The sequence below is a fragment of the Leptopilina heterotoma genome, unplaced genomic scaffold, assembly GCF_015476425.1.
Source record: "Leptopilina heterotoma isolate Lh14 unplaced genomic scaffold, ASM1547642v1 Lhet_60, whole genome shotgun sequence".
In the NCBI taxonomy this organism is placed as follows: Eukaryota; Metazoa; Arthropoda; class Insecta; order Hymenoptera; family Figitidae; genus Leptopilina; species Leptopilina heterotoma.
The window spans coordinates 7,046,891-7,063,911 of record NW_025111138.1 but is presented as its reverse complement, the minus strand read 5'-3'; the positions used below and the strand labels follow the sequence as shown (position 1 = coordinate 7,063,911).

Here is a 17,021-nt window from a genome sequence, read left to right as displayed (position 1 = left end):
TAAAATAAATTAAAATATTATTTAATTATTAAAATATTTAAAATCATAGTTTTAAATATTCAGTAAAATTTTACTATAAGAATTAGTGAAAATCTTCAGCAATTCTAATTTGGAGAGTACATACTGCAAAATAAATTAATTTTTAACTAATTGAAATTTAGAGAGTATAGAAAATAAATATTTATTGTTAAAAGAAGTATGGAGTAGAAGAAATTTTATTAATTTACACGCGGGAAATGCATTTATGATGTTTGAAATGATTACAGTCTGGAGTGATTTATATACTGAATGTTACTAAAGCATTTGATAAAGTTATTGATGATGGGTCATTATGAAATGAGCTTCTTGCATTTGATCCACAACATAAATTACCGCAATTAATAAAGTCTCGTCGATCTATTACTGTGTGCGTTCATTTTAGTGTTTACGACATGGTTTCGATCCCTTTAATATCATAATTTCAAGTTATTAGTTTATTACTTACTTTTTTGTTTCTGTTTCTATTGAGTGATGACTCTTTTCTTAATTATTAGCTTTCATAATATAAAATACACGAAACAATGCTAATAAAATAATTTTCGTATTGTCAATTTTTTTACTATATATATACGAACTGTTTACTTCTCAGAACCAAAATTATTAAAAAGTAAACATTTTTACTAATTAAAATTTTACTATTTCGGATTTAGAAAGTGTACATATAAATTTTAATGAAAATGAGTTAAATTTTTTTATAGTTGGTGTAAAATTTACTTTCTGAAAATATATAGTAAAAATTCACAAAAAAAGTAAAAATGCTCAGGAGGTTTTAGGTTTTACTTTCACTCGCTAATTTAAAAGTATCATATGGCTACGAATTGATACCGAAAATGTATGGATCGAATTAAAATTAGATCTAAATTTTTTGGTATCAATTTGATACTTTCAATAAAACTATGCTTGCCCTTCTTATAAATAGTACAAGTTTTTAGTAAAAATTATATAGTTATTGACAAATTAAAAATTTACACTTCGAAGTGTAAAAATTTTTGTTTTTAATCCAATAACGTGCATGACGGTTTTGATAATTTTAATTTTTGACAATTGAATATTTGAATGCTTAAATGCATTCAAATATTCAATTGTCAAAAATTAAAATTTATTTAACGCTCATCTTTCTTGAAGAAATGTAAATTCTGTCCGCCATGTTGGATCCGCCATTTTGGATTTTATGAAATTTGTCAATTTCATAAAATTCAAAATGGCGGATCCAATATGGCGGACATAATTTGCATTAATTTCTATAAGAAATTGTACCAGCTTTGAAGGGTATTTCTTGGCCATAAAAAGAAATAGTATTTTTATTTAATTAATTAATTAAAATTAATTATTTTCCCTTGTATAGAATTATTGTTCATCTGTATTTATTTGGGGTTGGATAAAAACGGTTTTTGAGAGTCAAACAAAAAAAAAAAAATTTATTGAGAAGAGGTCCCTGGAGAATGCTAGATGTCACCTGGAAATCAAAAATATTCCCAACGACTAATCCGAGCTATATAATGATATTAACTGGTTTCAATAGTGAAATGCGATCATGCGTGTGAACTGATTTGTTTGCATGTGCGCAAATTTATTTACCTCTGATGAAATATATGCTTTGGTACTGATGAAGTGCCGTATCGTGTACAACTGAAAATCGTAAAATTCAAATGGGGTTCTCCTTGTGGCACGCGGCTTCTTTTCGACAAAGTGCACACGCCCTGGTACTTGAATACTCTCTTTTTCTCCCTTTTTCTCTTTTTTTCTTTCTCTCGACATTAATTTTGTTTAATCAAACACCAACTCGTCAGGGATTTCTCTATTGTTTGTCCCGCGCACTACATTCAGATTCAAACTTTTATTTTTCACTTGAATAAATTTTTATACTATATCTTTATTTTATACTATATAATTTATAGTATTCTATATACTTTATAGTATATAATCAGTGCTGACAGATTGGAAGATTTTTTTTCAAATCTGAAGAAAATTAAAGCAATTTTTAAAGATAAATTATATTTGTTCTTTACATTCTTATGATTGTAATAATAAATGTAATAATTATTCATTACTATCGTAAATGTTACTGTTCCATTTAATATTTTGCAAATGAAAAAAATTTTATAGCTTCAAATATAAACATTAATTTTTGAATAATTTCAGATTCAAAATTTAAAAAATTCACCTTTTAACTACATAATTATAACTATATTCTTGTTTATTATTTTCAAAAATGTTGATAACATTTTTCGCAAGAATTAAATTATTTAACAAAAATTTTCAATCCAAAAAACATTTACATCTATTATTAAAAATTTTTAATGATAAGAATTAAGTTATTTTGAAAAATTTTAATAAAACATTCTTTGGGGGAATTCAATTATTTTTATAAACAAGTAAAATTCATCGCAGGAATTCAATTACATATTTTCAAAACAAAATTTAATAAAATTTCACTAAAAGATTCAAATTATTTAAAAAAATTTGTAACAAAATTCTTGTTAAAAATTAAATTATTTTCAATAATTTTAATAAAATTCTTTGAAATAATTCGATTCTTATTTTATAAATAATAATATTTTTTGCAAGAATTCAATATTATTTTCAATATAATTTTAATTAAATTTTCTCGAAAGAATTCAATTATTTGAAAAAAAAATTTTTGATAAAATTCGTCAAATGACTTTAATTACCTATATTTTCAAATTTTTGGATAAAAAGTAAAAACTTTGCAAAAATTTAGTAATTTTCAGTGCATTAATTTTTAAAATTGAAAACATTGAAAAAGAAAATTTATTTTAAAAAAATTGAGAACTGAGAAGCTATAACAAAAGCTAACTTAAAACTGCGAACAGATTCAAACACAATAACATTAATTTATTTTTTTGAAATTAATTGTGAAATTTAATTTCATTTGTCAAATTTTAGAAAAAATTATAACCAAAATCTGAAGAAATTTTTTTGATTAGTTTAAAGATTTCAATTATATTTATTTGCTTTATTATTATTTATTTGGTTCAAATATTAAAATTACAGATTCAAATAATTAATTTAATTAAAAAATAAATTTGATTTAGATAAATAATTATTTCTATCAAATAAGTTTTATTTGCGCATTAAATATAGTTTTATTCAAACCAATTAAATTGTATTGGCTTCAAATTACTGAACTTATTGGTTAAAATAATAAAATTATTGGTTCAAATATACGATTACTTGTTTATTTTTGTCAAATAAAATAATTATTTCTATCAAATGATTTTTATTTGCATTAAACAATATTTTTTTAAATCAATTAAATTGTATTTGCTTTAAATTATTGAAATTATTGGTTATAATAATAAAATTATTGGTTATATTATTAAAATTATTAGTTCAAATAAAATTTACTTGATTTAGATAAATATTTATTTGATTCAAATATACGATTACTTCTGGCTATAATAAAATTATTATTTCTATCAAATGATTTTTATTTGCTTATTAAATTTAATAATTTTAATTTTTATTTAATTGTCTTTAAAAATTATTTAATTTTTAAAGTCAATTAAATTGTATTTGTCTCAAATTATTGAAATTATTGGTTTAAAATAATAAAAAAATATATATTTATAATTGTAATTATCCCTTTTATTATACCTTATTATTTATAAATAAATTTTTATATTTTTTTATTTATAAATAAATTTTTTTACTCATACTTAAATTTTTTCGAAAATATTAAATTTAGAAAAATGACTTTAATTTTTAATATTCTAAAATATTCTTTTAATATTCTTTTAATTTGTTTTAGAACTCGAACCAAAATGGGAATTTTGGCGCTCTCTAGTGATGCTCGGCTCAACAATTTCATCGGAGACGAATGGTAAGTGAGATATACAATTTTATCGATAATAAAATTTTTCTTCATTTTATTATGTCAGTTTACAACAATAATCGAACATTAGTCAATATTAATTATAATAATATCAGTTCTTCAAACGAAAATTAATTTTAAATTGAGGTAGATCGGAGCAGAAAGCGATTTTCTTTCAAATATTTTCTATTTTAAAAACACTTATTATATTTATAGTAATTAATAATTAATAATAATTACAATTAATTTTTTTTATTAATTTTATTAATTACTAAAAATTACTAACTTTAAATTTATAATTGAATTTAATTTCTGCTCCAATCTAACGTTTCAATGCTGCTCTTTTTATTGCAATTTTTCGCAACATTGTAATACACAGTTCGCATTGTAATTAATTTATAATTAAATAAATTTTCACATTTTTTGCAATTTTTTGGCAACGTTATAATACGCATTCAACATTATAATCAATTATTATGTACAAATAGATTTTTACGTCTTTTGCAATTTTTTGCAACATTTAATTATGCAATTAAGTGATCAATTTATAAATAAATAAATTTACAAATAAATTCAAAAAATAGAAAAAATTTTAAAAAATTTGATAATTTCGATTTCTATACTCATACATGTAATTACATAAAAGAAATTTTTAAGAATTAAATTAAATAAAAAAGAATTCTGTTCTTAAATAAACAATTACATAAAAAAAATTTTGTAATCAATTTTTTAAGAATTATCAACGTAAAAAATTAGATCATAAACATTTGGCTTTCTACGTATAGCAAAAAAGATATTTACAAGCTTAACAAAAAATATGTTAATCAGATCTTTCCTGAGATTTAAAAATAGAAAACAATTTGATTATTTAATATGTAATTAAAAAATAAACAGTACTTTCCTTATAGAGAAAAATATGAACAAAAATACTTTTCCTTAGAAAAATATAAAATTTTTTTTTAGAAAAGTATTTGTTTGTGACCGACTAGAAGAAGGAAAAGTGAAAGTACCAAGTGAATAATACTGAAATTGGATAATCTCGAAAGTCCACTTGCATTAAAGCAAAAATTCATGTTACATTCGTTAGCTTTTCTCTCAAGTCTATCTTTTATGTATTCCCAATTGCACAGTCCCACGTTACAACCTTCATATCTCACTAGTCTCTCTGCCCAGTGGAATATCACTTTGTTCACCACATTCGATGACATTGAGTCATTACATCTGTTAATAAACAAATTTTATTAATTTTTCAATATTTTTTAATTTCTAATGTTAATAATTATTATTATTACTTATTACTACAGTCAACTCTCGATAAAATAAACTTCAAGGGTCCTTAGGGAAAAATTCAAATTATCGAGGGTTTTATTTATATCGAATTAAATTTTTACTACAGTCAACTCTCGATAAAGTAAACTTCAAGGATCCTTAGGAAAAATTGCAAATTATCGAAAGTTTTATGCATATTTTAAATACGCAGTCAACTCTCAATAATTAAACTTTCGATAAATTGAATTTCTCAATAAATTGAAATTCGTTTCTGGTCCCTTAAAAAGAATTTTGATACAGTCAACTCTCAATAATTAAACTTTGGATAATTTATCAATAAAATTTTGAATTTCTCAATAAATTGAAATTGGTTTCTGGTTCCTTGAAAAAATTTTGATACAGTCAACTCTCGATAAATTAAACCTTACGGAACTTGGGGAAAAATTAAAATTATCAAGAGTTTTACTTATTAAATGTAGAACGCAGTCAACTCTCAATAATTATTAAACTTTCGATAAATTGAATTTTCTCAATAAATTGAAATTGGTTTCTGGTCGCTTGAAAAAATTTTGATACAGTCAATTCTCGATAATTTAAATCTTAAGGAACCTAGGGAAAAATTTAAATTATCGAGGGTTTTTATTTTATCGAATATTTTAAGTGTCAACATTTTTTTAAGGAATCAGCAATCAATTTCAATTTATTGAGAAATTAAAATAAATGGAAAGTTTAATTATCGAGAGTTAACTGTATTTTAAAAATTCGATAAATAAAACCCTCGAGAATTCTAATTTTTTTCTAGGTCCCTTAAAGTTTAATTTATCGAGAGTTGACTGTATCATAGTATATTTCGTAACGAGTGCGAGCAGTTGTCAATTTTTGAATGAGCACTTTTTTTGGAACAAATTATAGGCGAAGCGAAGCTTCGCCTACAGTTTGTTCCAAAAAAAGTGCTCGTTCAAAAATTGGCAACTGCTAGCACTAGTTACGAACGATATTTTTCATAACAAGGTGCAAAAAAGTGCCCTTTTTTGCACCGCGTTATGAAAAAATTTTTTCAAGGGACCAGAAACCAATTTTAATTTTATCGCGAGTTGACTGTATTCGTGTTATTATTATATTATAATTGGCTACTGTTAACTTCATTACTAATTATTATTATTATTATTATTATTATTATTATTATTATTATTATTAATATTATTATTATTATTATTATTATTATTATTATTATTATTATTATTTTTATTATTATTTTCATTTTTATTATTATATTATTGTTTATTATTGTTTTACTATTGTTAAACTTACTTAAAATTTTTCTTTCTTTTTTAAACTCACTTGTAAAAGACAGCTACTAAATTAGTGGCGAACGGACCAATAAATGACGTTCTCCAGTGACGTCCTGCCGATGATTTAAAATTAGTGGCCAATAGAGGCTGAGGATCGTCATTAAATCCCAAAGCCGCGAGTAAAGTTTGAAGGGTCACTGTGTGCGCAAAGTAAAAAATGCCCTTTGGCTCTTGATAATAATCATCGCCTTCCAGTTTTCTGAAAAAGAATTTTCGCACATTCGATACTTTAGGGAAACTTCAATTATAATATTAATATTCATAAATTAAATTAAATGAGTAATTAAATTAAATTAATTAAATTAAATTAATTAAAATTAATCAAGTAGAATGATTACAGTACAAAATGTCCAAATCTAAAGTTCCAAGGGACAGAAAATCCATGTATGAAATGTAATTATGTAATTACAGTCAACTCTCGATAAATTGAATTTCTCAATAAATTAAAGTTGAGGTTTCAGATTATTCTTTGGAAAAATTTTTATACTTAAAATATTTGCGATAAATAAAACACTTGAGATAATTTGAATTTTTCCCTAAATCTCTTGAGGTTCGATTTATCGAGAGTTGACTGTATCTAATATTTTACTGTATGGATTTCAATGCTTACCGGAAGTGATGAAACATGTCCTTCATGAGTGGACATCCGAGTTTAACGTTTGTTTCCCGACCAGGTCCAACATAATAGTAGTAATCTAAATCCTCTCTGAATTCAAGAATTCTGAGTTCCCATTTGCTGAATGCTGCACACCATGGTGAAACTTTATCTATCCGCCAGGCTTTCTCAAATCTGCACATATCGTACATTGAATTCACTGAATCTGCAATAGATTTTTAAATGATTGCATAAATTCATTTATTTTCAAAAAAGTAATCAAATTCTTCGCAAAAATTCAATTATGTTCAAAAATTTTTTTTAAATTCTTGTCAAAATTTCAATTATTTTTATAAATAATAATAAAATTCTTATCTGAAATTCAATTATTTTTATAAATAATAATAAAATTCTTATCTGAAATTCAATTATTTTCAAAAATTTTCTTCAATTCAATGATTTTTAATATCTATTATTGCAATAAAATTTTTCAAAAGAATTCAATTACTTAAAAATTTTTTTATTAAATTCTACGCAAACATTTAATTATTTTCATAAAATAATAATAATTTCACAAAAATTCAATTATTTACAAATTTCTTCGCAATATAATTCAATTATATTTCTAAATAATAACATTTTTAAAGGGGTTCAATTATTTTTCTTAATAATAAAATTCCTTTCAGTATAATTCAATAATTTGGTAAATAGTAAAACTCAACGCAGAATTTCAATTATTTTTATAATAAAATTTTAATCGAATTCCTCGATAAATGTAATTATTATTAAAATTTTTATTAAAATTCGTCAAACGAATTCATTTATTTAAAAATTTGTTGATAAAATTCTTTATGAGAATTCAATTATTTTTAAAAGTAATAAAATTTTTCGCAAAAATTCAATTATGTTAAAAAAATTTTTTAAATTTTCGTCAAAATAAATAATAATAAAATTTGTTTCCGAAATTCAATTATTATAAAAAATGTTAATAAAATACTTGCCAAAATTTGAATTATTTTCAAAAATTTTCCTTAATTCAATAATTTTTAATATCCATACTATTTTATTCAAATTTTCCAAAAGAAATTCAATTAATTAAAAAAAATTTGATAAAATTCTATGCAAACATTTACTTATTTTGATAAATAATAAAAATTTCACAAAAATTCAATTATTTACAAAAAAAAATTTTTTTAATTTTTAAAAATTCTCGTCAAAGTTTCAAATATTTTTAAAAATAATAAAATTCTTCTACAAAATTCAATAATTTAAAAAATTTTTAATAAAATTCTTGACAAAGATTTAATTATTTTGATGAAAAATAAAAATTTCACAAGAATTTGATTATTTTCAAATTTTATATAAATTTCTATAATAAAACTTTTTACAAGAATTCAATTATTTTCATAAATAATAAAACTCATCGCAAAAATTTTAATTATTTTTAATACAATTTTTAATCGAATTCCTCGAAAAATGTAATTATTCTTAAAAAGTTTATTAAAATTCGTCAAACGAATTCAATTATTTAAAAATTTGATAATTCGAAATAAAAGGAATTTATCAATCTTCCAAGTCAAAAAACCAAGTTCTTCCAAGTTTTTGACTTGGAAGATTGATAAATTCCTTTTATTTCGAATTATATAATTTTTTACCAAGTGATAAATTCTTTTAAATATATTTAAAAATTTGTTGATAAAATTCTTTATGAAAATTCAATTTTGAAGAAACAGTCAAATATTTAATAAATTATTGTTTTGTATTTAAATAATTGAATTCTAGTAGAATTTTCTAATAAAAATTGATTTAAAAATGAATTTCAGTTAATAACAAATGAATTTGAAAATTCTCAAAAAACTTTTTCAAAAATTATATTAAAAATAATGGATTTGTAGAAAAATTTTAGTTAAAAACACTAAAAGAAAATTTAATTTTGAAGTTACAAATTATTGCAGAAATTCAATTATTTTCAAAAGTAATAAAATTCTTCTCAAAAATTCAATTATGATAAAAATTTTTTTTCAAATTCTCATCAAAATTTCAAATATCTTTACAAATAATAAAATTATTCTCCGAAATTCAATTATTTTTATAAATTTTAAAAAATTCTCTGCAAAATTTCAACTATTTTTAAAATATGATGATAAAATTCTTTGTGAGAATTGAATTTTGAAATTTTCTTGATAAAGTGTAATTGAATTTTTTTATATTATTTGAAGTTTTTATTTTCTAATATATATATATTAAATTGAAGAATTTACGAACAATTAAAAATCGTAAAATTGAATATTGTAAACAAATGGATTTGAAAATATTTTCGAAGAACTTATTCGAAAATTAATTGATTTATAGAAGAATTTTAGTGAAAAATTTTTAAAAAATAAATTTTTTCTTAAATAAGTATTTAAAAATTCTAATGTATGATAATATTCAATACCCAGAGTGATATTCTCTCGAAAACCAAGTCGACGACTGACGTTGTAAAATAAATTTTGCATCTCTGGTCCATTGTTAAATTTATTACGTTCCTCGAGATATTTAAAACTTTCCGTTTCTTCTTCCCATGAAGGACATTCTTTGTTTGCCTAAAATGGAAACATTAACAAATTTTCTAATTTTCATTCACAGTGTTTTATTTTTTATTTCTTTTTTAAATTTTTCTTGATAATTTATCAACTAATTACTCCGGAATTGTTTATTTTTATTTGTTTTACTTGACATTTTATCAAATAATTACTGCTGAAGTAAAATAAAAAAAAAATGTGTTGCAAATATTCTTACCCGTAATAAAGTATCATTATTAGGTGCTATTTCTGGTATTACTGAATTTCTACCACCAAATAATCCCTCTATAAATGCCCTCATACTTTCTTCTGTTCGTTGAGTTTTAGTCGACCTGAACTAGAACAATTTGCTAAATTAAAATCAAAAAAAAAAATTTTTTTTTTTCGAAAAAATTATTTTGTGAAAATTAATTTTGAAAAACAAAAATAGTATAGAAAATTTTGCAGTGATAAATTATCTGTATATATAGTTGTACGTACCACGTAATTATGCATACTATTGTAATCAGTTGGTGTCAAAAGTTCTGGAAAAGCAGCTCTCAATCTAACAGCCAATCCCTTTAAATCTGTTTCTCCTTGGGGTGTTAGAAAATCTGCCATATCTTCCCTGACATTGTCATCTAATTTCCAATTTTGAAAATTTTCCAAATCATAATCACAGAGGTGTCCCACTGTAAGAGAAAAAAGTTTGTTATCTTTTCCAAATTTAATGATATAGTTGTTGACAATACTGATTTTTCAAAAGAATAGCAAAGTTAGCAGATAACTATAATTATATACAAGGAAGTGTATTCTAAACTTTCTTTATGCAAAGTTGCAAATTTTAACATATTGCTGTTAAATGGTTAATTACTGTATGAGAGTTGACAATTTCCGTATTGAAAATTACATTCATGTGTAAAGTGTGTGTGTAAAATGACGTAAGTTGATTAGTTTCTTGGTGTATGCAACTATGCTTTTCTTACAGTGTTTATATATATTGACCCACTTTTCTTAACGCATAAAACATGCGAGAATGCACTCTATGCTTACAAATACTTATTATGTCACCCGCGAGTTTAAAGGAAATAAGTATCGAGTCCACTATCTGTATAAAATCTATACTTGAAAGCAATACACGTAAAAATTCATTTTAAACACCATATTAAATTTCATACTTTGTACACCTGAAGAGAGAAACGAATTTGTTTTTCTCTTTGTAGACAAAATTTTTCTATGCTATCTAACTATGTTTAGTTTTAGTTTTATTTCTTAATTATGCTGTAAATTTTATTTGTATTCTATTATTTATATTTCTATTTTATTTGCTTATTTATTTAGTTGTTTATTTTTTTATTTAATTATTTTCTTATTTAGTTATTTATTTGCTTATTTAATTATTTTTTTATTTAGTTATTTATTTGTTTATCTATTTGTCTATTTAGTCATTTATTTTATTTATTTATTTATATTTAGTTATTTATTTGCATATTTACTTATTTGAAAAAGTAGAAATTAATTCAGAAATGTTATTTATTTATTTTGTTCGTTCATTTATTTATTTATTGAATTATTTATTTATTCGACCAAGTTGAACTTAACTTTGAAAAATTAAAATTTGTTAGTATTTTTTTCCACTTGTTTTAATTATTATTATTATTATTATTATTATTATTATACAATCCAAATATTAAATTTAAAGCAAAAAACAAGAAAATTAATTGGAATTTTCTTTCAAACTCACGTCTTCGTTCTAGATGATTAGAAACAATTTGATCACGAAGTTTGTACAGTATTTTCATTTTTGGAATTGATTTTGATCCTGGATAACGTGTTCCATGCCTTGAGACAACAAAAAGTTGAACTGGCCTGCAATCTAAAAAGTATATTTGTAATTAATTAATTATATTAAATTTTAGAAATTTTATTTTTTTAAATTTAATTTCCTAATGAAAAATTAGAATCATTCTCACTTCGTTCAGGTTTGAATTCTCCGTGCATAAAATTATAGGCAGATTTTGTAGCGAAATATAAATAGGGATTGTCATCATCAGCAAGGCAGTAATCAGATTCTCGAGCAGTGACAAGACATGCCAATAATGTTAGAAATATTGTGATACAATACATTTTTGTTTACACGATCTGAAAAAGAAGCAAGAATAATTATTTTTTAATTCTCTCAATTTGATTTTTATTGCAAAATAATTTTTTACAATTAAAAATAACGAATCTTTAATAATTTATTAATATTATTTAAATATTTATTTATTTAATATTTAAAATTAAAACTATTATTTTTTTTATTATTATTATTATTATTATTATTATTATTATTATTATTATTATTATTATTATTATTATTATTATTCACTCATTATTCTTTTATTTTTCAAATTTTTTTTTAATTTAAAAAAATTTTTTCTATTTATTTTTATTAAAATTTATTCGAAGTTTAATTAATTAAATTCCTAATATATGAACCAATTTTCTATAATATAAATTACCGCTCACGCAACAATCATGCGAATTCAATGACAAACTTTTAATGTTCCATAACAAATAGACATTCTTATCATGGAAAAAAAAATATGGGACATCAGAATTATTTAATTTATGCAGTTTCCTGGTATATGATGCACGTAAGAATTCTTGCGATTTGATGGTCACTGCTGTAAATAGAATATACTCATTACATAATTCAAAAGATTTTCCACTATGATTATTTGATTTAATTCTCAAATTTATATAGAAAACAAAATAAATTTCGAACGTTTATTCAATTCTATATCCTTGAAATATAATAATAGCTAAACTAGGACAATATTATTCAGAAAATAAAAAAATCATGCAAGTTCAATATTTATAATATTTCAATCGTAGAGAAAAATTGTCGCCTGGAAATAATAGGTCATGAAATTAATTATTAAATTAAAAAAGAAAAAACAAGAAAACGGTAAATAGTGAAGAAAAAAATAATTTATTATTGAATAATAAATAATAATTGTTGAATTGATTATTAATTGTTCATTTTCAGTGTATAAGTAACTAGTGGTTATTAATAACTTATAATTGTGTTAAAAAGTTTTGCAAAAAAAAAAAAAAAAAATTGTGTTATTCGTATTAATATTAGTATTAATTGTGTTATTAATAATAATGTCAACAATAATTGTATTATGAATAATGATATTAAGAATAATTGAGTTATTATTAATATTGTTTACGATAATTGTTATTAATATTATGGTTTATAATAATTGTTAATTATTAGTGATTATCACAAATAATAATTGCATTACTGATAATAATAAGGAAAATACTATAATAATAATAATAATAAAAGTACAAATACAAATAATAATAAAAAAATTAATAACAATAAAAATAGAAGTAATAAAAATAAAAATTCTTGCAACTATATTTCTAAATTCATGTCAATATTATCTAAAATAATTATTTTATTGATTAACTCTATATCATTTTATTGGCGAATAAAAGAGAAAGGCTCATTGAAATCAAGGTACATCCGCATTTTCATTTAAAAAAAAAGACACATTATCTGAACATTTTCTAATGCATCTTTAAAAAGAAACGTATATCTTTTCTCATTTTTTTTTTTTTTTTTTTACAACTGTCACTTTCAACGGCTTTGAGTTGAATCGACCAACTGTAACAATATTACATGACTCGTTGACCCACCTATAAAGTTACGTCTACCTTCATGTACCTTTCATTCATAATAATTTGAATTAAAAATTTTTTTAAACATAAAAATGTAATATATTTCCGAAAGAATAAAATTTCTTCAATTTTTTTTTAATAAAAAGTTTCATTTTTATGTTTTTTCGTTACTTTTTTATTTTTGTTTTTTTTAATTTTTTTAAAATACTTTTTTTTATGTTTTTTATGTTTTTTCGTTACTTTTTTTATTTTTGTTTTTTGTAATTTTTTTAAAATACTTTTTTTTTTATTTTACATGTTGAAAAACGAAAGACATGATCGAAGTGTAATAAATATTTGTTATTTAAATTTCTTATTTTAATGATTAGAATTTTTTGTTATAAATTTTAAAGATTATATTTTTATGACTAATAAATATTTATTTACTTAAGTAATGAACGGAACATAATACACTGAAAAAAAATTTATTTGAATTAAATAATCGATTACTTGACTATTATCGATTAAATATTTACTTAAATCAAATAATTTTTATTTAAATCCAGTGAAATTGTTTTGAACCAATAATTTCAGTATTTGAAGCAAATATCATTTAATGGATTCAAATAAAGATTATTTGATTCAAGTAAATATTTAATTTACTATTTAATAAAAATATTTAATAATAGTCACATGCAAGTAATCGGTTATTTAAATGAAATAATTTTTTCTTTCAGTGTATGTATATTATTTTTTTAAACACTTGCTTTTTAACGTGGTAATAATTCATTTATTCGCGGCAATAATTTATAATTATGAAATTAAAATTCTAATTGTTATAATTACACGGACATATAAAGTTCAAGTACTTTAGATTTGAAACTATTCTTGAAATGGGAAGAATTTGACACGTGAAATTTTCTCTTTTATTCAATAATAGTTCGTTCGCAAATAAGGTGCATATATTGTAGAGTAGAGAACTCATTTAGTGACGCATATTTTCTTTGATAAACTAAAATACATGAGCATAGATAACAAAAAAAAGTTATTAAATAATCCTTAAGGTTAATAACTCTTCTTTCAATTCTCAAACTTTTTATCTTACAACAAAAATACTTACATTTTTTTTAAATTAAATTTATTTATTACTGAAGTGTAATTTCTTCAAAATTACACTTCTCTTTTTGAATTAAATAATCTTTTTTATTTTATTAAATATTTTTACTACGAAATTCATCACATTTTATAAGTAACTGAATTCATTAATTTTTTTTCTAAATTTATTTTTTGTATTAATTTATTTTTTTAATAATTTGTTTTTTTTTATTAATTTATTCAATAAAAGTTTATATACTTTTGGAAAAAATTAACTATTTCGAAACTAATTGAAAAAACTAATACATTTTTAAATAATAAGTATATAATATATTAAGAACTGCATTAATTATGAATAATAATAATTGAAAAAATCATGTAAAACTAATTAGTAAATAATAATTAATTAAATTAATAAAATTATTATCATTAGAAAAATTTGTAATTATAATTACTTTAATTAAAATAATTAAATTAAATTAAATTATTAAATTATTAATTTACTTTTAATTACTTTTTTACTAACTAACTATAGTTAGTTAGTAAAAAAGTAATCTTAACGTAATAATCATTATAATAAAAGTGTAAAAAAATAAATTGAAAATTATTAATTAATAATTATGATAATAGAAAAAAATTAATTATTATGACAATATAATATTTAAAAAATTAATTAAAAATAGTAATTGATGAATTTAGTAAACAATTAGTTATAAATTAGTAATTACAGGTAATTATAGTAATATTAATATAATATTAATATAATAAATATTAATAATATAAATTTTATATTTTAATGAAGATTATTATTTAGAGTGTGAAAATGTCAGTCTTCGAACTTTGGATAAAAATAACGAAGAATGAGTTCACTAGCAACATAACCCACACTTTGTTAATGACTGACATTAATTCAAAAAAAAAATCTCAATTTCCTGACCAAACCCATTTTAAATGATAGAAATCAATTTTTTCGAGTGCAATGACTTTTTATTCGAACGCAAAACTTTGTAAATAAATAAATTTTTAATATTTAAAATTTTTTTTTTTAATTTGCAACAATTTTTTCCCTCATTTATTTTCTTTCTAATTTTCAAAAATAGGAAAATAATTTTAATAAGTATTTTAATAAATTAAATTTTGTATATTTAATTTTCGTCAATTTTTTACTTCTTTTATATTCTTATTTTTATTTTTGAAATTATTTTGAAGCTTTCCTTCATTGTATGCAGAAAAATTGATAACTATTGTTTTATAATATGACAATTTTAAGAAATTTTCAATAATAATTTTAATAATAAAATTAATCTGATTATTGAAATAATAGAAAATCAAAATTCTAGCAATAAAATAGAAAGAATAGAAAATAAAAATTGAAGAAATAAAATAGAAAAAATAGAAAAGAAAAATTCAAGAAATGAAATAGAGAAAATGGAAAATTATTTAAGAAATAAAATAGAAACAAATAAAAATTTAATAATATAAAATAAGAATATTTAGAAATAAAATAGAAAAAATTGAAAATAAAAATTCAAGAAATAAAATAGAAAAAAGAGAAGAAAATAGAAAATAAAATTATAAGAAAACAAAAGTTTAAAATAAAAACATAAAATAATAGAAAAATTTAAAACTTCTTAAAAAATAAAACTAATGTAAAATTTATTAAAAAAAATTTCGAAAAATAAGTTCTTTTTTCTCACCTTTATCGTTGCAAGTAATCCTTTTTCTTCTTCCTCTTAAATTGAAACACACGAAAGAATAATCGTTCTTGTATTCGGGACAAGCCGAATACAAGAAAGAAAATAATGACGAAAAAAATGTTTGTATTGTTTTATTGAAAAATAGGGGGGAGAGATTTAAATATTATATTTGAAAAATGAAATTAACTTTTATTTTATATCACTGCAACTATCAATGCATCTTATTTCATTTGAGTCTGAACTTACAGTGAGTGGCAGGTATGAAACAACTTCACTTGTTTCAAAACCCACTCTATCGCCTCTCTTATTTAATAGTTTGTAGTTGCAATTTTCTTCTCTCTTTCCCGTTAATGGTAAACTTTGCTCAATTTTCTTTTTTTCTATTTTTTATAAATAAATACTGTCGCGAGAAAATTATTTTCATTCTTAATTTTAACTCGTACAAAAGTAATAAATTTATTTTTGTTATCATCTTTTGGATTTTTTTTATTTTTTCCATTTTTTTATTTACATTATTTATAATATTTATAATATATATTTATATTTATTTATTTTTTCTTTAGTAATTTTCTAATTATTTGTTTATTCTTTCATTAGTATAATTTATTAAATATTTACTTTTCCTTTAGTAATTTATTTAGTATTTTTTTATTTTTTCTTCAGAGTGATTTATTTAGTATATTTTTAATTTTCCCTTTAGTAATTTATTTACTATTTTATTATTTAAATCCCTGAAGTTAGCGTCAACGCTGAGCGTCAAGAACATTTTTTTTACGAAACCGAAAAGTATAAAATATTTTTTTCTAAGTTTTCAGATTTAAAAAATTACTCTCGAATTGTTTTTAACTCCCTAGGTGAATAAAGAAGTGAATTTAGTGACATTTTTGTAAAAAGCCTCAAATAATAGTTCTCGACGCTAATTTCAGTGACATGTTTATT

The 17,021-nt window shown here is 21.1% G+C and overlaps 1 protein-coding gene and 1 long non-coding RNA gene across 5 annotated transcripts in view; one reads left to right on the top strand and one right to left on the bottom strand.

Moving 5' to 3' along the window:
- LOC122509289 overlaps positions 1 to 3,889 on the top strand; it is a 149,334-nt gene extending 145,445 nt beyond the window's left edge. Inside the window, exon 3 of one of the 2 annotated variants that reach the window (XR_006302340.1) lies at positions 3,812 to 3,889. This is a non-coding gene — a long non-coding RNA (uncharacterized LOC122509289). The remainder of the gene's footprint in view (positions 1 to 3,811) is intronic. The other variant, XR_006302341.1, reaches the window with a different exon arrangement.
- Positions 3,890 to 3,900: 11 nt separating this feature from the next.
- Positions 3,901 to 16,438, bottom strand: LOC122509284 (multiple inositol polyphosphate phosphatase 1-like). Of its 3 annotated transcripts, none has more exons than XM_043623224.1 (9): positions 16,083 to 16,438; positions 11,607 to 11,775; positions 11,378 to 11,509; positions 10,135 to 10,325; positions 9,872 to 9,991; positions 9,528 to 9,675; positions 7,106 to 7,316; positions 6,485 to 6,694; positions 3,901 to 5,095 (listed from the first exon to the last, which is right to left on the bottom strand). In XM_043623224.1, exons 2-9 carry the CDS (start codon positions 11,758 to 11,760, stop codon positions 4,834 to 4,836), a joined length of 1,428 nt encoding a protein of 475 aa, XP_043479159.1. In that variant the 5' UTR covers positions 11,761 to 11,775; positions 16,083 to 16,438; the 3' UTR covers positions 3,901 to 4,833. The 3 variants fall into 3 exon arrangements, with proteins under 3 accessions (XP_043479159.1, XP_043479160.1, XP_043479161.1); XM_043623225.1 differs by lacking the exon at positions 16,083 to 16,438 and adding an exon at positions 12,138 to 12,276; XM_043623226.1 differs by lacking the exons at positions 11,378 to 11,509; positions 11,607 to 11,775; positions 16,083 to 16,438 and adding an exon at positions 10,508 to 10,731.
- Between the last annotated feature and the right edge of the window lie 583 nt (positions 16,439 to 17,021).

Excerpts from the sequence above, each read along its gene's own strand:
- LOC122509284 (XM_043623224.1), bottom strand. The coding sequence starts at position 11,760 with ATGTATTGTATCACAATATTTCTAACATTATTGGCATGTCTTGTCACT. Across the intron at positions 9,992-10,134 it reads ATAGTATGCATAATTACGTG|TTCAGGTCGACTAAAACTCA; the intron begins GTACGTACAACT and ends AAATTGTTCTAG. Across the intron at positions 9,676-9,871 it reads ATAATGATACTTTATTACGG|GCAAACAAAGAATGTCCTTC; the intron begins GTAAGAATATTT and ends TTTCCATTTTAG.